We start from the raw sequence: 17,521 nt of genomic DNA, 5'->3' as shown, positions 1-17,521 counted from the left end.
GAGGCTACAGTGGCCACAGGTCTTTTATCAGTCTTCAACTGCCCAGTTTTGGTGAGCCTGTGATCTATGGTCAGGTCCATAAGTATTTGTACAGTGATGCAATTTTTGTAATCTTGCTTCTGTACACCACCACAATGGATTGAAGTGTATACTTTCACTTTTAGTTCAAGGGATTTAACAAATATATTGCATCAACTATTTAGGAATTACAGCCATTTTTTTTTTTTTACAGTCCCTCCATTTTCACAGGCTCAAAACTAATTGCACGGTTGACTGATAAGCAGTTTCATGCCCAGGTGTGGCCTGTTTCCTCGTTATTATTTTCCTCATTATAAGTTAGGGAGATAAAAGGTCTGGAGTCGATTCCAAGTATTGAATTGCTTCATTTCAAATCCATTGTGATGGTGTACAAAAGCAAAATTAGGAAAATCGTGTCACTGTCCAAATACGTATGGACCTGACTGTATGTATATGCTTTTCTACACTGTAGCACTTGTTTAAGCTTCTACCAAAACAATATCTAGAAAGCAGTAGTTTAATTGTGATCCATCTTCCACTGATGGACACAGCAGAGGTGGCTGACTTTATTACACAACTGCCCCACTTCTTGTGCCTGTACTTATAACGCATAGCATTCACATGATCAAAACAAATAAACGATTCTGGTTAAAATAGGCAAATGTTTAGGTGTGATACACGTTGATTCTTAACTGCACATATAAGCTTGTCGTGTTTTCAGTAGGATGCAATGGCAATATTCAGGCCATATCGTGCAGCAACAGAAAGTTATATTACTCACCACCAGGTGGCGACATTGATTCACGGACGAGTCGCTTGTGCTTGTATGGATTGAGTATGGCTCAGCGCACCGGGCCATCATCTTCTAAACCAAATAAAATAACGCTCATGTTAGAAACGTAGCAGCCACACACTACATGAACATATATAGCAATGACTTTACTTGGATATTATGAGTGTTTTATTTTATTATGTTACAGTTTATTACCATTATTACTTAAAAAATAATTTGACATTATGTAGCCTATCATGTAGGCTATTATTGGTAAAAGCAGTTGTTTTCTTATTTTCTTGTTTTAAGAAATATATATGGTCTATACATTAATCTAATTAATAAATCTATTGTTTATGATGATGATGATGATGATGATGATGATTATTGTTATTATTAGCCAATGCCACGTTACTTCCACTAGTTGCTCTCTCTCTCTCTCTCTCTCTCTCTCTCTCTCTCTCTCTCTCTCTCTCTCTGTGTGTGTGTGTGTGTGTGTGTGTGTGTGTGTGTGTGTGTGTGTGTTCCACGCTCTCTTTTACTCTAAAATAAATAGGCTATAAAATATATTCAGATGAACATCACGGTTTTTGGTTTGAAGGCGCTCCGGGCTGTGCAGGCAGCGCACGGATGCCACTGTAGCCATAGCAACGCGCCGCGCGCGCGGTCTCTCTACCACAGTTGGTGTTGTTGGGAAGAAGTAAATCCGCGCCGCCGCGTCTCCGCCTTCACACTCTGATCTCCACCCAGTGGAAGAGCCATGGACGAAGCGGAGGACGGCGACGAGGACCGCAGACGTGAGGGGGGTCCGAGGCTCGACAGCGGAGGCTATGCCCACCTCGACCCATCCAGGACCAGGTGTTTAACTCCAGGAGGGGGAGCAGCACCGAGCCAGACCTCTAACAGCAGCGCCAGCGGTCCAAACGAGCTCCGTGCGTCCCGCGATACGGACCGCGCGCCTGTCTCTCTGTGCCAGGGCGACGCGTGCGGCTTCGGCTTTGGATTCAGTTTCACGAGCAACGACGACGACACGGGGACCTCCGCCACTAGTGTCGATGTGGAGCAAGAAGACGGAGGCGAGGAGGAGGAGGAGGAGGAGGAGGAGGACGTCGGCATGAGACGCGCCGTGAACGGAGACTGCAGGAGAGGCACGAGCTCACCTTCACTCCTCTCCAAACAGGAGAAGCAGACAGGTGGTTCGGTCACACCTGAGGAGAGAAGAGCGGGTAGCGCATGCCCTTCTGCCACAATGGACGGCTCGATTACGCCCGCCGGCACCGGAGCCGCCGAGCCGGAGAAGAAGGACTCCCGGGTGGCGTTTTCGAGCTCGACTCCGGCGCAGCCCGCCGCGCTCTCCAAGACCGAGGACGGACAGCTGACAGCTGAGGACGCAGAGGCCAGGGACAGTCAGACCTACATGCAACGGCAGTTCAGCTCCATGCTGCAGCCCGGAGTGAACAAATTCTCCCTGCGCATGTTCGGCAGCCAGAAGGCGGTGGAGAAAGAGCAGGAGCGGGTCAAATCTGCCGGGAACTGGATCATCCACCCCTACAGTGATTTCAGGTATTTTGAGCGTCCAAATCATGCCTGCATGCATGTATATTTACAAAGAACAATATAGATTAGTTGGTTATGTGCATCTGTTTACTGTAACATAACTTCAAAATACTTTGTAAATAATTAAGTGGTATTTATTGATCATTATTGCAAGTCTTACGCAAACACGTTCTTTGGACATTCACAATACAGGCAAAAACTATGGGCTTATTTACATGAGCTCCCTAATTTCTCCATCTGGGAATTAATAAATTATTATCTTATTTTATCTTATCTTATTTAAAACTTTTTAAAATCCGAGCCACAGGCATATTTGCAGGCTACTGGATGCAAGTGAGCAAAAGATACACGCGAGGAAAAAAAAAAAAAAAACAGTCATGATTGCAAGCAGTAAAAGTTGTGCATGTATGCTAGAATACATCCCTGCCTTGATTGCGTGTTCTGATAATAATTCACTGTGTTTCTGATTCTATGTCTTGGCGCATTTCTCATGGCAAAAAAATCCAGGCGCTTGTGTTACTCATTGCTCCTTTGGATATGTGTCTATGCGAGGTTTGCTTTGGAGGAAGGAGTCAGGTTTAAAGTCAGACGCACTCGTGCTATATTTTTTTCAGTGGCTGTCTGAACTTCGAATGCCTCCATGCTCCCTCTCTGCTCGAGTATATATATATATATATATGCCAGTAATGGCATATGTCCATGTCCTGCAAGGTTCCCGTTTGGGAGTCGGCCTAAATGTAGAAACAGACAGTTTCTTCCTATAGGATACTGAGATTATATTAACAGAGATAAGAAAATAAGCAGATTCTGACAGGGATGGGCTACTGGTATTCAGTCGCATACTAAATAGTCTCTGAAAATAGTACGCCACCTACGGGGTAACTATGGAAACCTGGGATGATGTTGTATTTTGACATTGTATTTAGTATGCGGTTTGGGACGCAGCCCATGCCCGATTTAGTGCGCGGTCGTTAATTAAAGCGCGATCACGTAAGGGTGCATTTTCAGCACCACGGACAGCGCTATCTCGTCATTGCTCATCAATCTGAAATAAGCTCCTATTAAAAAAGGATGGCCCTGTGTTGGTGTCTCCATCACTTCACCTTTACTGTGGATGTCCTTGTGACGACCTTGCTGAGGGAGAAGATTTATAGGGACTATATGCACGATGTATACAGTACAGGCTACATAACAATAAAACTGCATGACACACATGTCGCATCACACTAATGTATGTATTTTCATGTGTAAGACAGCTCACTTGTTTCATGCGGTCATTATGCTACTACATATTTCTATTGTAATATGCATTCACAGAATATTGTTTGCAATATAATAATCTTTATTTCAGTGATACCTTAAACAAATGGATTATTCACCATGCAATTCTTATGAGTTTATTTACATTTTCTGAAACCTGAAATTAAATCAACACCCAGATGAAAAGATGCTTAGGTCTGCCCTTTTTCTTTAACCCATTATAGTCTTCTTAAAGCATTCTAGCAACTAAAATTAGTATTAACACATGTGAATTATTCAGCAACTCCAGTGAAAATAAACAGATTTGTCAGTTTATTTAACAAACTGACGTGGGTAAGTCTGGAACTGCTGAGAGGTCCTGAGGCTTTAAGGGCATAAAAGCAATTCATAAGGCATGCATAGTCTCAAAAGAGTGGAATGTGGTCGGTTGGAAGGAAGGAGAAAGCTTGACAATGTTTTCATTCTGTAAATCCGCAAACAGCTCCTTTTAGAGATCAGCCTGCATTATTTTCATCAAAACAGTTCCCACTTGTTGGATCTTGTGAATGCTGTGACTTATAAACTCATTTTAGTGTTTAATATTGGCCAGGATGATCACAGTACCCAATAAAGCAATTAGTGATCAATTGGAGGGCTTGTATGAATGTTTTGGCCTCCTCTCATATCAGTATTGAAAAGGCAAATAATTTAATAATCAGTAACAGTGAATGTAATGTGCAGCTCTAAGGCTGCTCTCTGATTACATGAAAAGAGTTGCACAGTTTAAGGCCTTTAACGGTTTGTCCCAGTTTTAATGAGCTATTTAGAAAGTGTATAGCATAGTCCCCTTATGTGCACATCAGACCAGAATTTTAACACGTTAAAGAAAAACTGATCGCTAATATTTGATTTCAAATCATTTAAATGCAAAGTACACAATCATTATGTATAGACTGCATGTCTTAATGGTGCTATTAGTGGAAGCAGAGTCTCTCTATATGTACTCTTTACATCCATTCAATTCACATGTTTGTTTTGCATGTGATCTTTTCATGACATGTCATGTATACGGTACACAGGGTTTTGGTAGAATAATTGCCACAGCATGTAATACATGCATGCACTGTATGAGTAATAAGGATTTATTTAATAAGTGATAAGTTCTATGTCATGAGAGTCAGTCTGGTCCTGCCTGGAATGCTGTTATAAATAAACCTGTAATTTGAGTTACTCATTGAGTCATCATTTCAATGAATCTGCTCAGTGAGCTTCAACTTTTGGCCTCTGTGCCATCTTTCTCAGCGTTTTCACATTTGAATAATTTTGTCATTATTAGTCTTAACACATTTCTTTTTCTATTATTCGGCACATCTGTGGGTCCTGAATGCAAAAACCATCCTTATTCAATGCACAACCTCCTTTTAACCATGTACTATTTCACTGTATTTGATTTCTCCCCGCAGTTTTCAGGTAATTATAAAACAACCTATTTCAGTTCCACATAGGCCTGTGTTTCTCTCTGTGTGCCCCGTAGGTTCTACTGGGACTTCACAATGTTAATGTTTATGGTTGGCAACCTAATCATCATTCCAGTTGGCATCACCTTCTTCAAAGACGAGACCACCACCCCCTGGATTATCTTCAACGTGGTCTCAGACACTTTCTTCCTCATGGACCTGGTGCTTAACTTCCGCACGGGTATTGTCTTTGAGGACAACACAGAGATCATTCTAGACCCTAAAAAGATCAAGCAGAAGTACTTGCGGACTTGGTTTGTAGTAGACTTCATTTCATCTATCCCTGTGGATTATATTTTTCTCATTGTGGAGAAAGGCATCGACTCTGAGGTCTACAAGACAGCGAGGGCACTGCGGATCGTGCGCTTCACCAAAATCCTTAGTCTGTTGCGGCTTCTGAGACTTTCAAGACTTATCCGCTACATCCATCAGTGGGAGGAGGTAAGAGCAATTGTGATGGAACTGGACGCGTCTAAAGTAGAAAAAAATAAGATTTTCACATTTCATTTGACAAGAGGGTGGCCCCAGTTCAATCCTGATCTGTCTGTCTGGAAGTTTGAATGTTCTCCACATGTCTCTGTTGGTACTCCGGTTTCCTCCTACCTCCCAAAAACATGCCATACAGGGTATATTCCTCCTGCCCAGTCTGGAGCCACCATGACCCAAAGTCACAAATGATGTTTAGTCATTGCTCGAACATGGAATGTATAGAAGCTACTGCAGCAAAACTTTGACGGTAATAATGCATTTAAAAAAAACATATTTGATTTTGTAAAAAAAAACAAATAAATAAAAAATTGTTGTCATTTAAAAAAAATATTATTTAGTCCTACTAGAAATTATGAAAGATAAGGATATCCCCAATGAGGCTAGTAATTATAATAATTCTAGTAGCAATGGTAATAACGGTGTATGCTTTAATGAACGCATCACTAGGCATTCTGTAGTTTCCATATATTTAGATAAAGAACATTAGGGCCAAATTAAGTTCATGTCTATACTGTCCTCTCTGGCGCAGAGAACGTCCTGCTGTTTCTGTCCTTGAGCTGCTCATTTTTAGGCTACTCCACTTAAGTATCCCTCATTCAGTTCATAGTAACATCCATCCAAAGTGACCCCAATAAAGAAAATGGCTGAATGGCCAACTCTTTTGCCTTTCCTTTATCTATGCAATAAATCTAAATATGTCAATCATCCAAGTTCTAACAGCATGAGTGAAAAGAAAGGCATTTATCTCATTCATGAGCCTTCACCTCTTGCCACTGCATAACATTCAGCAGAGTTGCTGTAGTGGAAACATTTGCCTATTGTAACTATATGATTTACATATCAAGAGAAACCACAATGCTAGTTTCAAATGAGCAGGAAAGGTCATCTGCTAATGCCTTTGGGGCCTTTGTGATAGGCTGTCCAGGCATGTCGACTTAAGAAGCAGACTTTCACATTGCCTGCAGTTACAACAGTAATGTTTAATAAGCTCCAAAACGAGAGGTGCTTTAAGAAAAAAATGTATATGAAATTCACATCTTTGCACAGAAAAATAGTTAACCCACAAATAGTTGCCTATTTTTGATCCATAGGATTCATAGTCAATAAAAATCTGCCCATTTCAAATAAATATATTGTGTTTTATATTATTTTGTGTGTGTGATGATGCACATAAACTTGTTGCTGTTTATATATATATATATATATATATATATATATATATATATATATATATATATATATATATATATATATATATATGTAAGTATGATTGGTCAAAGGTTTTTATTTGAAAGCTGTGGACACTGTTATACTGTTGAAAAGTGACACACAAAAACCTCAGCAGAGTGCTGGTTTATAATCTAAACAAAATAAGCAAAAGCATTTTGAAGTCTGAAGCTAGGAATGGTTTCCCTTGTATTTCTTTAGCATACAAAACCCTTAAAAGTTAAAGAAATACAGTAAAACTGAACTGCTTTCCCCCATGATGACCATCTCAGCCTTCAACCAGAAACTTCTCAGTTATGATTTGAAGCTCTGTGCGGCTGCAGTAACATAAACTGCCCTGCCACTTCTTCACTGGGTCTTTTTTGTTTCGTTAAAGGCCCTCTGTGACAAAATCCAACAACACACTACGCTTTAAACAGTCAAATAATAAAAACCATCCTCATTCATACCTAGACCTTCCTCTCAGGAGAGGATAGTTGATCAGTAATGGCATTCAACAGTCTCCACTTCCACAATATTTGTAGTTTTGGAGGTGCAGGTGAGTAATAAGGCTTTAGGGGTCAATTAACATAGCTTGAAATAATTACTCAAAGATTGAAAACATGATTGCAAAAACATCTCAAAGCACCAGAGCTGGAAAAATCGACTCTGTTGTACTTGGTACTTTTTCAGCAGCAATTTGTTATCATTAATTTATTCCACTAAATGTTAGACGCTAATTCCGTTATGAAGAGGATCTGTTTGTGCTGACTCAGCTTTGAGTGCTCTTCTGATTACAGTTGCAGCCTGGCATGAGCATTAATCACTAATTTAATTATGCTTGGTACTGTGGCTTCTCTCTACTCTGTTACTTTTAATACAAGTTATTTTAATAATATTCCTGGGCTCTCAAGAATGTTGGCACGAGATTGGGCTGTTCAAGATTTACTTTCAATCCAGAGGCACTGGACAGTGATTGTGGTCTGCAGGTGCCATGTTTGACACCAAGCTGTAATAGATGTTCACAGTCAGTGTTTCTATGGCTCATTAGTCCTAAGAATGGTTTGGATGGCTGTTAAGAGGGCCAGAAGGGTTTCCACAGAGTTGTCTGATGAGCCCTTTAGGAAGCTCTGTAGAAATGAGACCACTAAAGTCATGCAATACACAGCCCTCATAAAGGCCATTAATGATGGGCCATAAATGTGCTGTACTGTAAGGAAAATACAGAGAATTTGTGTTTATCACACTATCCTTGTGAGAATATAACTATAACTATAACTAGAGGCTGCTTGTTAGCTGTAGACATAAAGAGACACTTACAATTTATCAGTGTTTTAATTTTTGACTTCTTTACTAGTATGAAAGGGAAATGTGTGGATCAATCTTTAAACTTATGCAAGATGTGATCCTGGATTTGAGCCAGAACACTCAGAGATAGGAGCCTTCTCCACTTTGTAAAACACTGACTACATGTACATGCACATCAAATTCCATTTCAGGTCTATATTTGGGTTGCAGCTATATTCCAAACATCATATTTATATGAATACAGGCATTGAATTATTCCTGTATACATAGTTGTTGTAAGATTAAGACAATCAGAATATTGTCTTAATCTGAATCAGGCAATCAGATTGTGGCATTAATATCACACAATACTAATTAGAATATTGCTAAATTCTGATTAATATTGGAATATTGATGTGCATGTAAACATAGTCATTGTCTCCTAGGCAGAACATACCTTCTTCTGCCTCCTTCAGCTGAACATTAACATGTATCTATCGAATTAATTTCTCCCTGAGCTCTCCTACTGACATTGCTCACTTTTGGTCCCCATCAGATTTTTCACATGACCTATGACCTGGCGAGTGCTGTCATGAGGATCATTAATCTGATCGCGATGATGCTGCTGCTGTGTCACTGGGACGGCTGCCTGCAGTTTCTGGTGCCCATGCTGCAGGACTTTCCCTCTGACTGCTGGGTTTCCCTCAATAAGATGGTGGTGAGTTTGGCTTCTAAACTGATCTGCATGTGTGCATGATTTATGTCCTTACAATTTGCTTGGACGAGTTGATGTTCATGCTGGGTTATTAAGGTAATTAAAAAAATGCTGTTCACATGGTAGTTTCTTAATCAGAATATTGTCTTAATCAGGTTAATATCGGATTATTGTTGTCCATGTAAACGTACTGACTGACAAACTGCACGAATCTACAGTCTGGGCTTGAAAGAAATCAACCCCAGCCTCATTTCTTCATACCATTAGGTGTATTTTTTATGAGCTTTGGTGGTGCTGTTGGAAATAATCTCATGTGGGTACCAAAAACAAATACTTACTCTGATGTCTTTCTATGTTTGAAAGACAACGAGGCTTAGCCACGCTAGCTCTTCTCTCTCAATCTCGGAGGGTAAAGACTAACATATGCGTCTTCTGAGACAAATGATTAGAACTGTTGTGGCACTTGGGAGCCCTGAAAAAAATTATTTTGACAATTTTAGGACCTAGTGCAATATGCAGTGCTTTTCACTGTTATCCAGTAGCAACAGATGAAGGTGTTTTAACCAGAAAATCGCTTTTCTTTGGTGTCTGTGCTTTCATTATTTGTTTATCATCTCTCACTGTTAAACATAATGAGCTTCACATTTCAAGAATAGCAACACTTCAGTTTGGACATTGATAGGTCTGAATGAGCAATGAATTACACTACAGTTCTGTTGCTGGTTCATTTTTCACTTTCACTCCAGTTATAGGAAATGCACACACTTCTGCTTGAGTAGCATCACAGCACTCGAGGAAGGTTTATGATTCTTCTCCACACCTACGCTTAGATTAGTCACTATCTTCTGATGGATGAAAACTAAGTTGAGACTCAGTCAGAGAAAACTCAGAGTAAAACTTACCTCAAAGCCACTGTCACTCTGTGAGACGCTGACAAGCAGAAGTGTGTGTGTGTGTGTGTGTGTGTGTGTGTGTGTGTGTGTGTGTGTGTGTGTGTGTGTGTGTGTGTGTTTTCGCTTGTTTCAGTCTTTCCCCTGTGTTTTCTGTTTGTTTTGCTTTTGCACTGATTTTCAGAACAGCTGCTGATGCACACCTGTTGATGTGAGGACACTGGAGGATGCATGTTATATAGTGGTAACTAATAAAAAAAAAAAAACATGTTCTTTCCATTATAATAAGGAAAACATGTCTGTCTATCCATCTTTCTGTCATTCAATTTTAAAAACACCCTATTTTGAGAGCTGCTCAGATATGAATATATGTAATAGGATTCTGCTAGTAGCTATATCAGGGGTTGTCACCTGGCATGTGGATGCATTTCAGCAGACTGTACCAAGTACTAGAAAAATACACTAGCAGAACTGATCAATGTATGGAAAAAAGAAACTGGATGCATTCCAGTGATTCCAGTTTTCATGATGGATAGGAACCATCATGGCTTCTTCAGCAGATCCCCTGCTGTCTCTGTTGACCTTCCTGGACTTTTCAAGCTCTTTTTAATCTCTTTGGACTGATTTGTGAAACGACATGGCTTGTTAAAAATTTTTTATATGTGAAGTAAACTTCTGCATGTTGCATCACAGAGCAGTGTAACACTCTAAGAGGAAAGTGCTATCTACCCTCTTCCACATCAGGTTTTTAAGAACATCTTACCTATTCCATTCATCCATGAAACATTTATGGAAAGTAAGTGATAACTTCTAGTTATAATTTATGTTTTAAGTAACGGTCATCAGCTATATAGATTACATGTTTGAACTAGCAGGTAATAGGCATCTAGCACCTTTTGCTACTTCAGTGGTTTTGTTGCCTAGTTTACAGTAACAATAGTTACAATAAACAGTACCGTATATAACAACAGCAATGTTGCAGTAGATACAATAAGGTCATTTATGTAATACAGTATAATCTTCTTGTGCTGTACATATTTTCCTATAATGCCATGTGGGTTGCTGTATTAAACTGTAAAACACAGTACTATAGTGGTTTGATCACAGTATTTTTGATAATTGAACATAGTATCATGAACATGGATATCCCCCATTTGACTGGATTTCTAGCACAAAGGTTCAGATTTCCAAGCACTGTTCCTAGGTCTGCAAAATGTATTCATAATGAACTCTCCATTGAACTTACTGCTTTCCTTCATTTTAGAGTACAGTCATCTTAGTCTTTGGCATCACTTAGCAATCAGTTAGCAATCAGCTTCAGCAGCTCTGTGTAAGAGAATTGCTTTAAACAAATGATGCAGTCTTGAAGGCTCTGTCTGATGAGCCTCTCCACCCTTCTTCACTTCACGTGCCTTGTTGCTCTTAGGTTCTTTAATCTACAGGATTGCACATGTTCGTTCACATCAACATACAAAATTGCTGTTGACTTAAAATTGACAAGTGGCCTGAGTGGTGTTCTGGCATAAGATATTAATATCTTTAGATGAGATTCCAGGGAGACATGGGATTCCAAATCCAACACTCAGATCCATGGGATTGCTGTCTGAAAATGTGTTTCAAAGGAAGACATAAGTTTCAAAGAAAATACTTACATAAGATGTAAAATAATTTACAGTACACATGTACAATATCTGTCCATATATATACACATGACCTACACTGAAGTAAAAATTGTTTAGTTTATCATGCTTATTGTGTCTAGGACCATTTTGGTTCAGCCTTGACCTATGACTGATGAAACATATGATAGCTTTTATAAACTTAGCTAGCCAAACGCTTCAGACTCTTGATTATTCTTATTAATCAGAATAATCTGAATCTTGAATAATCCAATCGGCTAGGTACACGTCTAGGTTTACAAACATCTGTGCAATGGTTTCCAATGGGGAAACAAAAAGTTTAACACAGTGAGAGTGACTTTCATAGCAAGATACAGTGACTGGATAGACGAATTCAAGGTATCATATCTTTTTCTGAAACAGAAAAAACTTCCTGTGAAAGTAAGTGGTTCTTAGCCACGTTTACTGACTGAAAAGTATCACACTATGTAAAAGTACCCAAGTACTAGAATCTGGCTTGTGAGAGAACATGTACAAAATCATTACTCTCAAGTTAGAAGAGATGATATGTACTAAAGCTACTACTTAAGTTAGATTTGCTGTCCTTGGCAAGGTAAACATAAAAATGGATACAAAATAGCAGAAAAACACACTATTATAATCACAAAGGATCATTCTTTCCTCTTCACAGGAAAATCCTTAGTGTTGAATTAACACCCAGAGTGTTAATTTATGTCCAATTGACTTATAATAAACACTGTAGGGTGTTAAATCAACACTGGGGATTTTGCTGTGTGGCTTTTTGCTCCCTCCACCCACCACTGAGACATGCTACACAGTTAAACACAATAATTATCACCTGTACAATATGTACCATCATGAAGATAGAATACAAGTGGTTTTGCTCAATAATTAGTCAACACATAAGTAATTATCTTGTCAAATTTGGCAAGAAGCCTTAATGAGTGACACTACAGCTCAATACAGGAAGAATAAATACAAGTTTGGAGATTTAAACAGATATTCAGTATTTCCAAACTTACAGGTAGATGAGAATGAAAGATGAGAATGTTCGAGGGTAATACTGCACTGAGAAGAATTGTTGTCTAACAGTAATTGCCTTTTCCCATCTAATGAAGGGACCATTAAAATAAATCAGAAAAAAATGGAGGAGTTTGACATTGAACAAATGACAGAGGTCATAGCTGTACTAGCAAGCCAATCATATTAGAATTTCATTTAGTCGGACATAAATATTATCCAGATGGTTTGGATGTAATTCCTGCAGGACCTTATTTCCAGCCTGACGGGTCAATGCAGCCATTTCATCCTCTTTGATCCATCTGTACTGTGTGATCTGTGAGCTGGCTTTCTCTAATCCCTACACAGACTCCAGAATAAACCGTCTACTGTAGTACCAGGAAGAGCCCCGTGACTCAAATATATTATGTCATATTGTTTGAATGCTCACCACACATGAATGAAATCTAACATGCTCCATAAAAAAAAAAAACATACTGTAAAGTATATTAGTAAATCTTTCGACCACCATACTTTAAACCTTCAATATGCCATAACTCTTTGGAACTGTACTGGAGCAATGAACACCACTCTTACAAAAGATATTCCCTCAGTTGTTTTGATGATGGTGGTAGAGTCTAATGTGCCATTTCACTTGGGTTGAGATCTGGTGACTGTGAAGGCTATAGCATGTTATTTACATTATTTTCAAACCATTTAGTCAGCCCTTGTGCCTTTTGGATGGGGCGGAGTCATCCTGGAAGAGACCACTCCTATCAGGATCAAAATGTTTCATCATAGGATAAATGTGATCAGTCAGAAGAACTATGTACAGAAGGTAAATACAAATAGTTCGTTATTCAGAATGAACAAATAATGTGCTCAAAACAGATACAAATACAGATGTGAATAGAGGTGCCAGAGGCAGGCCAGAAAGGTTCACAGGGCTTCTGGGTGAAACTAGAGATGTGCATCAGGACTGAGATCCCACAGGATGCACTAAAATTCATGAGTTGGAGGTATTTATTTTCATGTGGATGTGAGTGAGCAGTCAGATATGAAGCTTGTGGAGCAAAAAAAAAGACCATGTTCATTAACATGAACATACAGAGTTCATTCATTCACCCTTATTAACCACCTGGTTTGGGTTACAGTGGTTTAAATTAGGCCAAATCTCTTTATGATACACTTTAAATCCAGGTTTAAACATGGGTTTAAATCCAAATACAGATACAGATGTGAATATATGGAGCACTAAACAGATACACATTGCAGCATTGCGTTACACTAATGTAATGTACTGTACCTTTTTCTGACAGAGTATCAGCTAATCTTTTGCTAACTTACACAAACAAATTCCAAAAACATTTTCCTCAGCTCCTACATTCACAGTCCAGTAGGCAAGAAACACCACAGAAGAGCAATCATGCATTGCAGCTAATTAGGCCCCTTTATTTATTCAATTACCATTGCAATGCCTTGCTGAGCTGCCACAACATGAGAGACACGTGGACAGTGCTTGTTTTCCTTCTGTCTTTCAGTTCTATGCAGAAACTTTCAACACTTTTTCCAGACCTTTATGGGTGTAAACTAACCTATAACTAATCCTAGCTAACAGCTACATCAGTAATGGTGAGAGATACACTATCGGTCCAAAGACCAGCTTAACATTTTCACATGCTTTGACTCGTTCAGCACATCCTCAGCACATCCTCCAGGGTTTCTGCTAGTGCTTCATTTAGCATCAAGCTACATTTATACATTCTGCTGGCTGTTCTAGGAACCATCCTGTTTAAGTCGATTATCATGTTATTATTCTTCTTCTTTCCCTAGAGAAAATGAGTATGAATGCATATTTACTCTTTTTTTTGGTAGAAAATGTTGGCCGTAGAAAAAAACATGGGACACGTGTTACAAAAAAAAAAAGCTGAATGTCTTCAAGGTAAAGGAATGCTTTCACGTAAGTTAACTAAATGCAGGCATTAGCGTGTCATTGTCCTTTTTTTTTTAGCTGTTTTTTTTAGAGTTTTTTTTAGCTGTTTACTGAAGCACCACGTTGTGGGCTATGGCCTTGTGGCAAACTGATCAATGTCTCCTGCATGGCTTCGTGAAACAGTATCAATCTAATCGATCTGGTCTTTGGATGAAGTAAATGGATCTCAACTGTGTGTGCTAGATCAGTTACAGAACGTGAACAAACAAATGAGGCTTCATGTCAGTTAGTTCAGGTTTGTTTGCACATGCCTGGTGGACCTCACAGACACTTCAGTGTCCAGACAGTATTTAGCTTTGGATGTTCTGTTTATTCTTCCATCTCCAGAAAAAAAACACACATATGCTACTGGAAAGATAGCAGCATTTCTTCATAGCCTTGTAAATTGTGCCGTACCATAAACATGGTAGGAGTTGAAGGAGATATCAATTTTTGCGCTCGCTGTTTCTCTCTTTATAATTGGACCTTATAAGCCTGTGTGCCCAGTGGACTCTCTGCATTCTTGACAGTGGACATGTTCCTCCCTAGGAGGAGATTTATCATCCTGACATGGTCAATCTTGGTTCTTATTCCATTATAAATGCTTCTGTGAATTTCCCGAAACAAATTAACGAAAGTCTGGATTGTTCAGCATTTTTCAAAGCAGTAAGATGATCATAGCTATTTGCAGGCTGCCCATCAAACAAGAGGATGGAGTAGTAAAGAAACAGTTATTAAACTTTAGTCCCAGAGGGGAAATCTCTGACATAGCTGACATGACCTGGCTTGGTGGGCCATCTTGACGGCATCTGGCTGGAACCTTTTGAAGCTTTTAATGTAAAGAGGCAGGCAGACAAATCCAAATCGTAGGGCAAAATCATGGTCACTAAATAGGCACAGGGTCGGGTGATCGATAAACTAGGTTTAGACAAGAATCAAGAAATGCGAGGACACAACAGGATCAAAACCATGAAAAGAGGACACAGATCAAAGGCTTGGTATGACACAGAAACATGATACTTCGCCCAGAGCAAAGACACACAGGGGTTTACATATACAAAGAAATCAAAGGGCATAACACAAAACAGCTGAGACATATAGGAAAGAATCAATAACATAACAGGGGCAGAGACAGGACAGAAACCAAAACAAACACACGTGTCAAAAGTAAACACAACTTGACAACCCGGAAGCACGCGCTGTCATGCTATGGGCTGTTGAGTGCGCTGAGCGCTGGAGGGGAAATCTCAATAGTGTGAGGACGAGATTAAAAATTTTTTAAAATAGATGTTATTGTATAAAAGCTCTATAAGATACAGCTCAAGTTAGTCAAGGAAGCTGCCAAGCAAATGACAAGAATAGACTTGGTTTGTAACAATAAGTCAGGTTTTCCACCATGGGAAAGTCTTCAGGACAGAAAACTATACTTTCCAGTTTCTCAGGAACATGAATAATGGTTTTTTTTTTTTTTTTTTTTTGCATTAATTTAAGAAAAAAAAAAGAGGCTGGTGAGAGAACAATGTAACATGACCTAACTTGTCTCACAGACCTTTCACAGCATCAAATATAACAAAAAATATTTAAAAAGCAAAACACAATGTGCTACAAAGCAGAAACTAGCAATCACCCAAAGAACATGAAGGTGGGAGGGAATTTTTTTCTCAAGTATTCCTCACCCCTCCTCAATATTTCTCCTCATTTAAAGTCAGTTCCATTCTCCCTACAGTGTTCTCATCCCCTTAACCAACCCTAACTAACTAAATGCAAATGGTGAAACTAAATGAAACTAAATGCAAATGGTGAAAATAGGGTAGAACCCATCAGGTCAGTCCTAGAGAAATTACAGACGGATAATGGGGAGCACAACGGATTCAAGAAGCAAGAAATCTTAAGTAGATAAAAGAGAAAGAGAGCTTGAGAGAGGTTCAGGCCAGGACATAAGTCTGGTTGAAAAGATAAACAGTGCTACGCTTCTTGGCTGCCTTTTAAAGGCTGAAAAAGAGAACATGGATAATGAATCTATCACACCACACTGGAACTACATACAGATAACACACTTTAAGATTTCTAGTGACATGGAGCTTTTTTATAGCAATCAAGCTGCTCAGAGATACAGCTTCAGTGATAAATGTCTACTGAAAACTAATAACCACTTGTGCCTTTATTCATTTTATCTCTGTGCAGAATGACTCATGGAGCGAGCTGTACTCCTTCGCCCTGTTCAAGGCCATGAGCCATATGCTGTGCATCGGCTACGGTCGCCAGGCCCCGGAGAGCATGTCTGATATCTGGCTCACCATGCTGAGCATGATTGTGGGAGCCACCTGTTACGCCATGTTCATCGGCCATGCCACCGCGCTCATCCAGTCGCTGGACTCGTCACGCCGCCAGTACCAGGAAAAGGTAGGTAACTGTTTTGCTTGCGCAACACACACCTGCATGGGACTGTTTTATGTGCCATCCACTATTTGATCTTGGCAGATCAAAGTCAGCAACTATTGCCTGTTTAGCAAGAACAGGTCTGCTCCGATTGACCATTGATGCAACACAGGTCTCTGGCATCCCTCCCGTCTGATCCACCCGCCGCAGTAATGGCTAGCGCTTTGATTCTCATAGTGGCATCTGGTGGTTTGTTTACTGCAGTGTCCCCGCTTTGCAGCTCATCTCCTCATGTCACCAACCATTTGGCGTTCTATCAGATATCCATGCGGTTTGTTTTGATCCTGCTCTTTTCCAGACTGGGTCTTTTTTCCTCTTCTCTTTTCCTAAACAGAGAACCAATGTTTTCGGGATCACAGTGTGACCTAAAAGAGAAACATTTATTAGCACATTGTGCTTCCCAGTGAGTCAATGAAAAGTAGAAGGAGTGTTCTTATATTAATGGACAGTTCTTCAGGCTAGCAATCAATTCATATAACAGAAGGTGACAATGATGAGGACAGCATACTCAGAAAAAAAAGAAACATCCTCTCACATTCAACCTCTTTTATTTCCAGCAAATTTCTTAATATGTGTAAATATTTGTATTAACATAAGAAGATTCAACAACTGAGACATAAACTGAACAAGTTTCAGAGACATTTGATGAACAGAAATGGAATAATGAGTCTCTGAACAAAGGGCGACGGGGGGGTGGGAATCTGGTGCCACCAGCTGCTTATATATAAACATATGCACACACACATTAGTTTCAATTCAATTCAATTCAATTTTATTTGTA

General features: G+C 39.5%; 1 protein-coding gene across 1 annotated transcript in view; it reads left to right on the top strand.

Moving 5' to 3' along the window:
• Positions 1-1,355: 1,355 nt before the first annotated feature.
• The window catches only part of hcn2b (hyperpolarization activated cyclic nucleotide-gated potassium channel 2b), a 38,772-nt gene continuing 22,606 nt past the window's right edge, over positions 1,356-17,521 (top strand). The window contains exons 1-4 of the mRNA XM_017477401.3: positions 1,356-2,353; positions 5,121-5,544; positions 8,642-8,803; positions 16,486-16,704. Coding sequence (XP_017332890.1) covers positions 1,551-2,353; positions 5,121-5,544; positions 8,642-8,803; positions 16,486-16,704 — 1,608 coding nt within the window. The 5' untranslated portion in view covers positions 1,356-1,550. The remainder of the gene's footprint in view (positions 2,354-5,120; positions 5,545-8,641; positions 8,804-16,485; positions 16,705-17,521) is intronic.

The sequence above is a fragment of the Ictalurus punctatus genome, chromosome 10 (genome assembly GCF_001660625.3).
Source record: "Ictalurus punctatus breed USDA103 chromosome 10, Coco_2.0, whole genome shotgun sequence".
NCBI classification, from domain to species: Eukaryota; Metazoa; Chordata; class Actinopteri; order Siluriformes; family Ictaluridae; genus Ictalurus; species Ictalurus punctatus.
The sequence above is the reverse complement of the archived record's forward strand: the minus strand, read 5'-3'. Positions and strand labels throughout refer to the sequence as shown.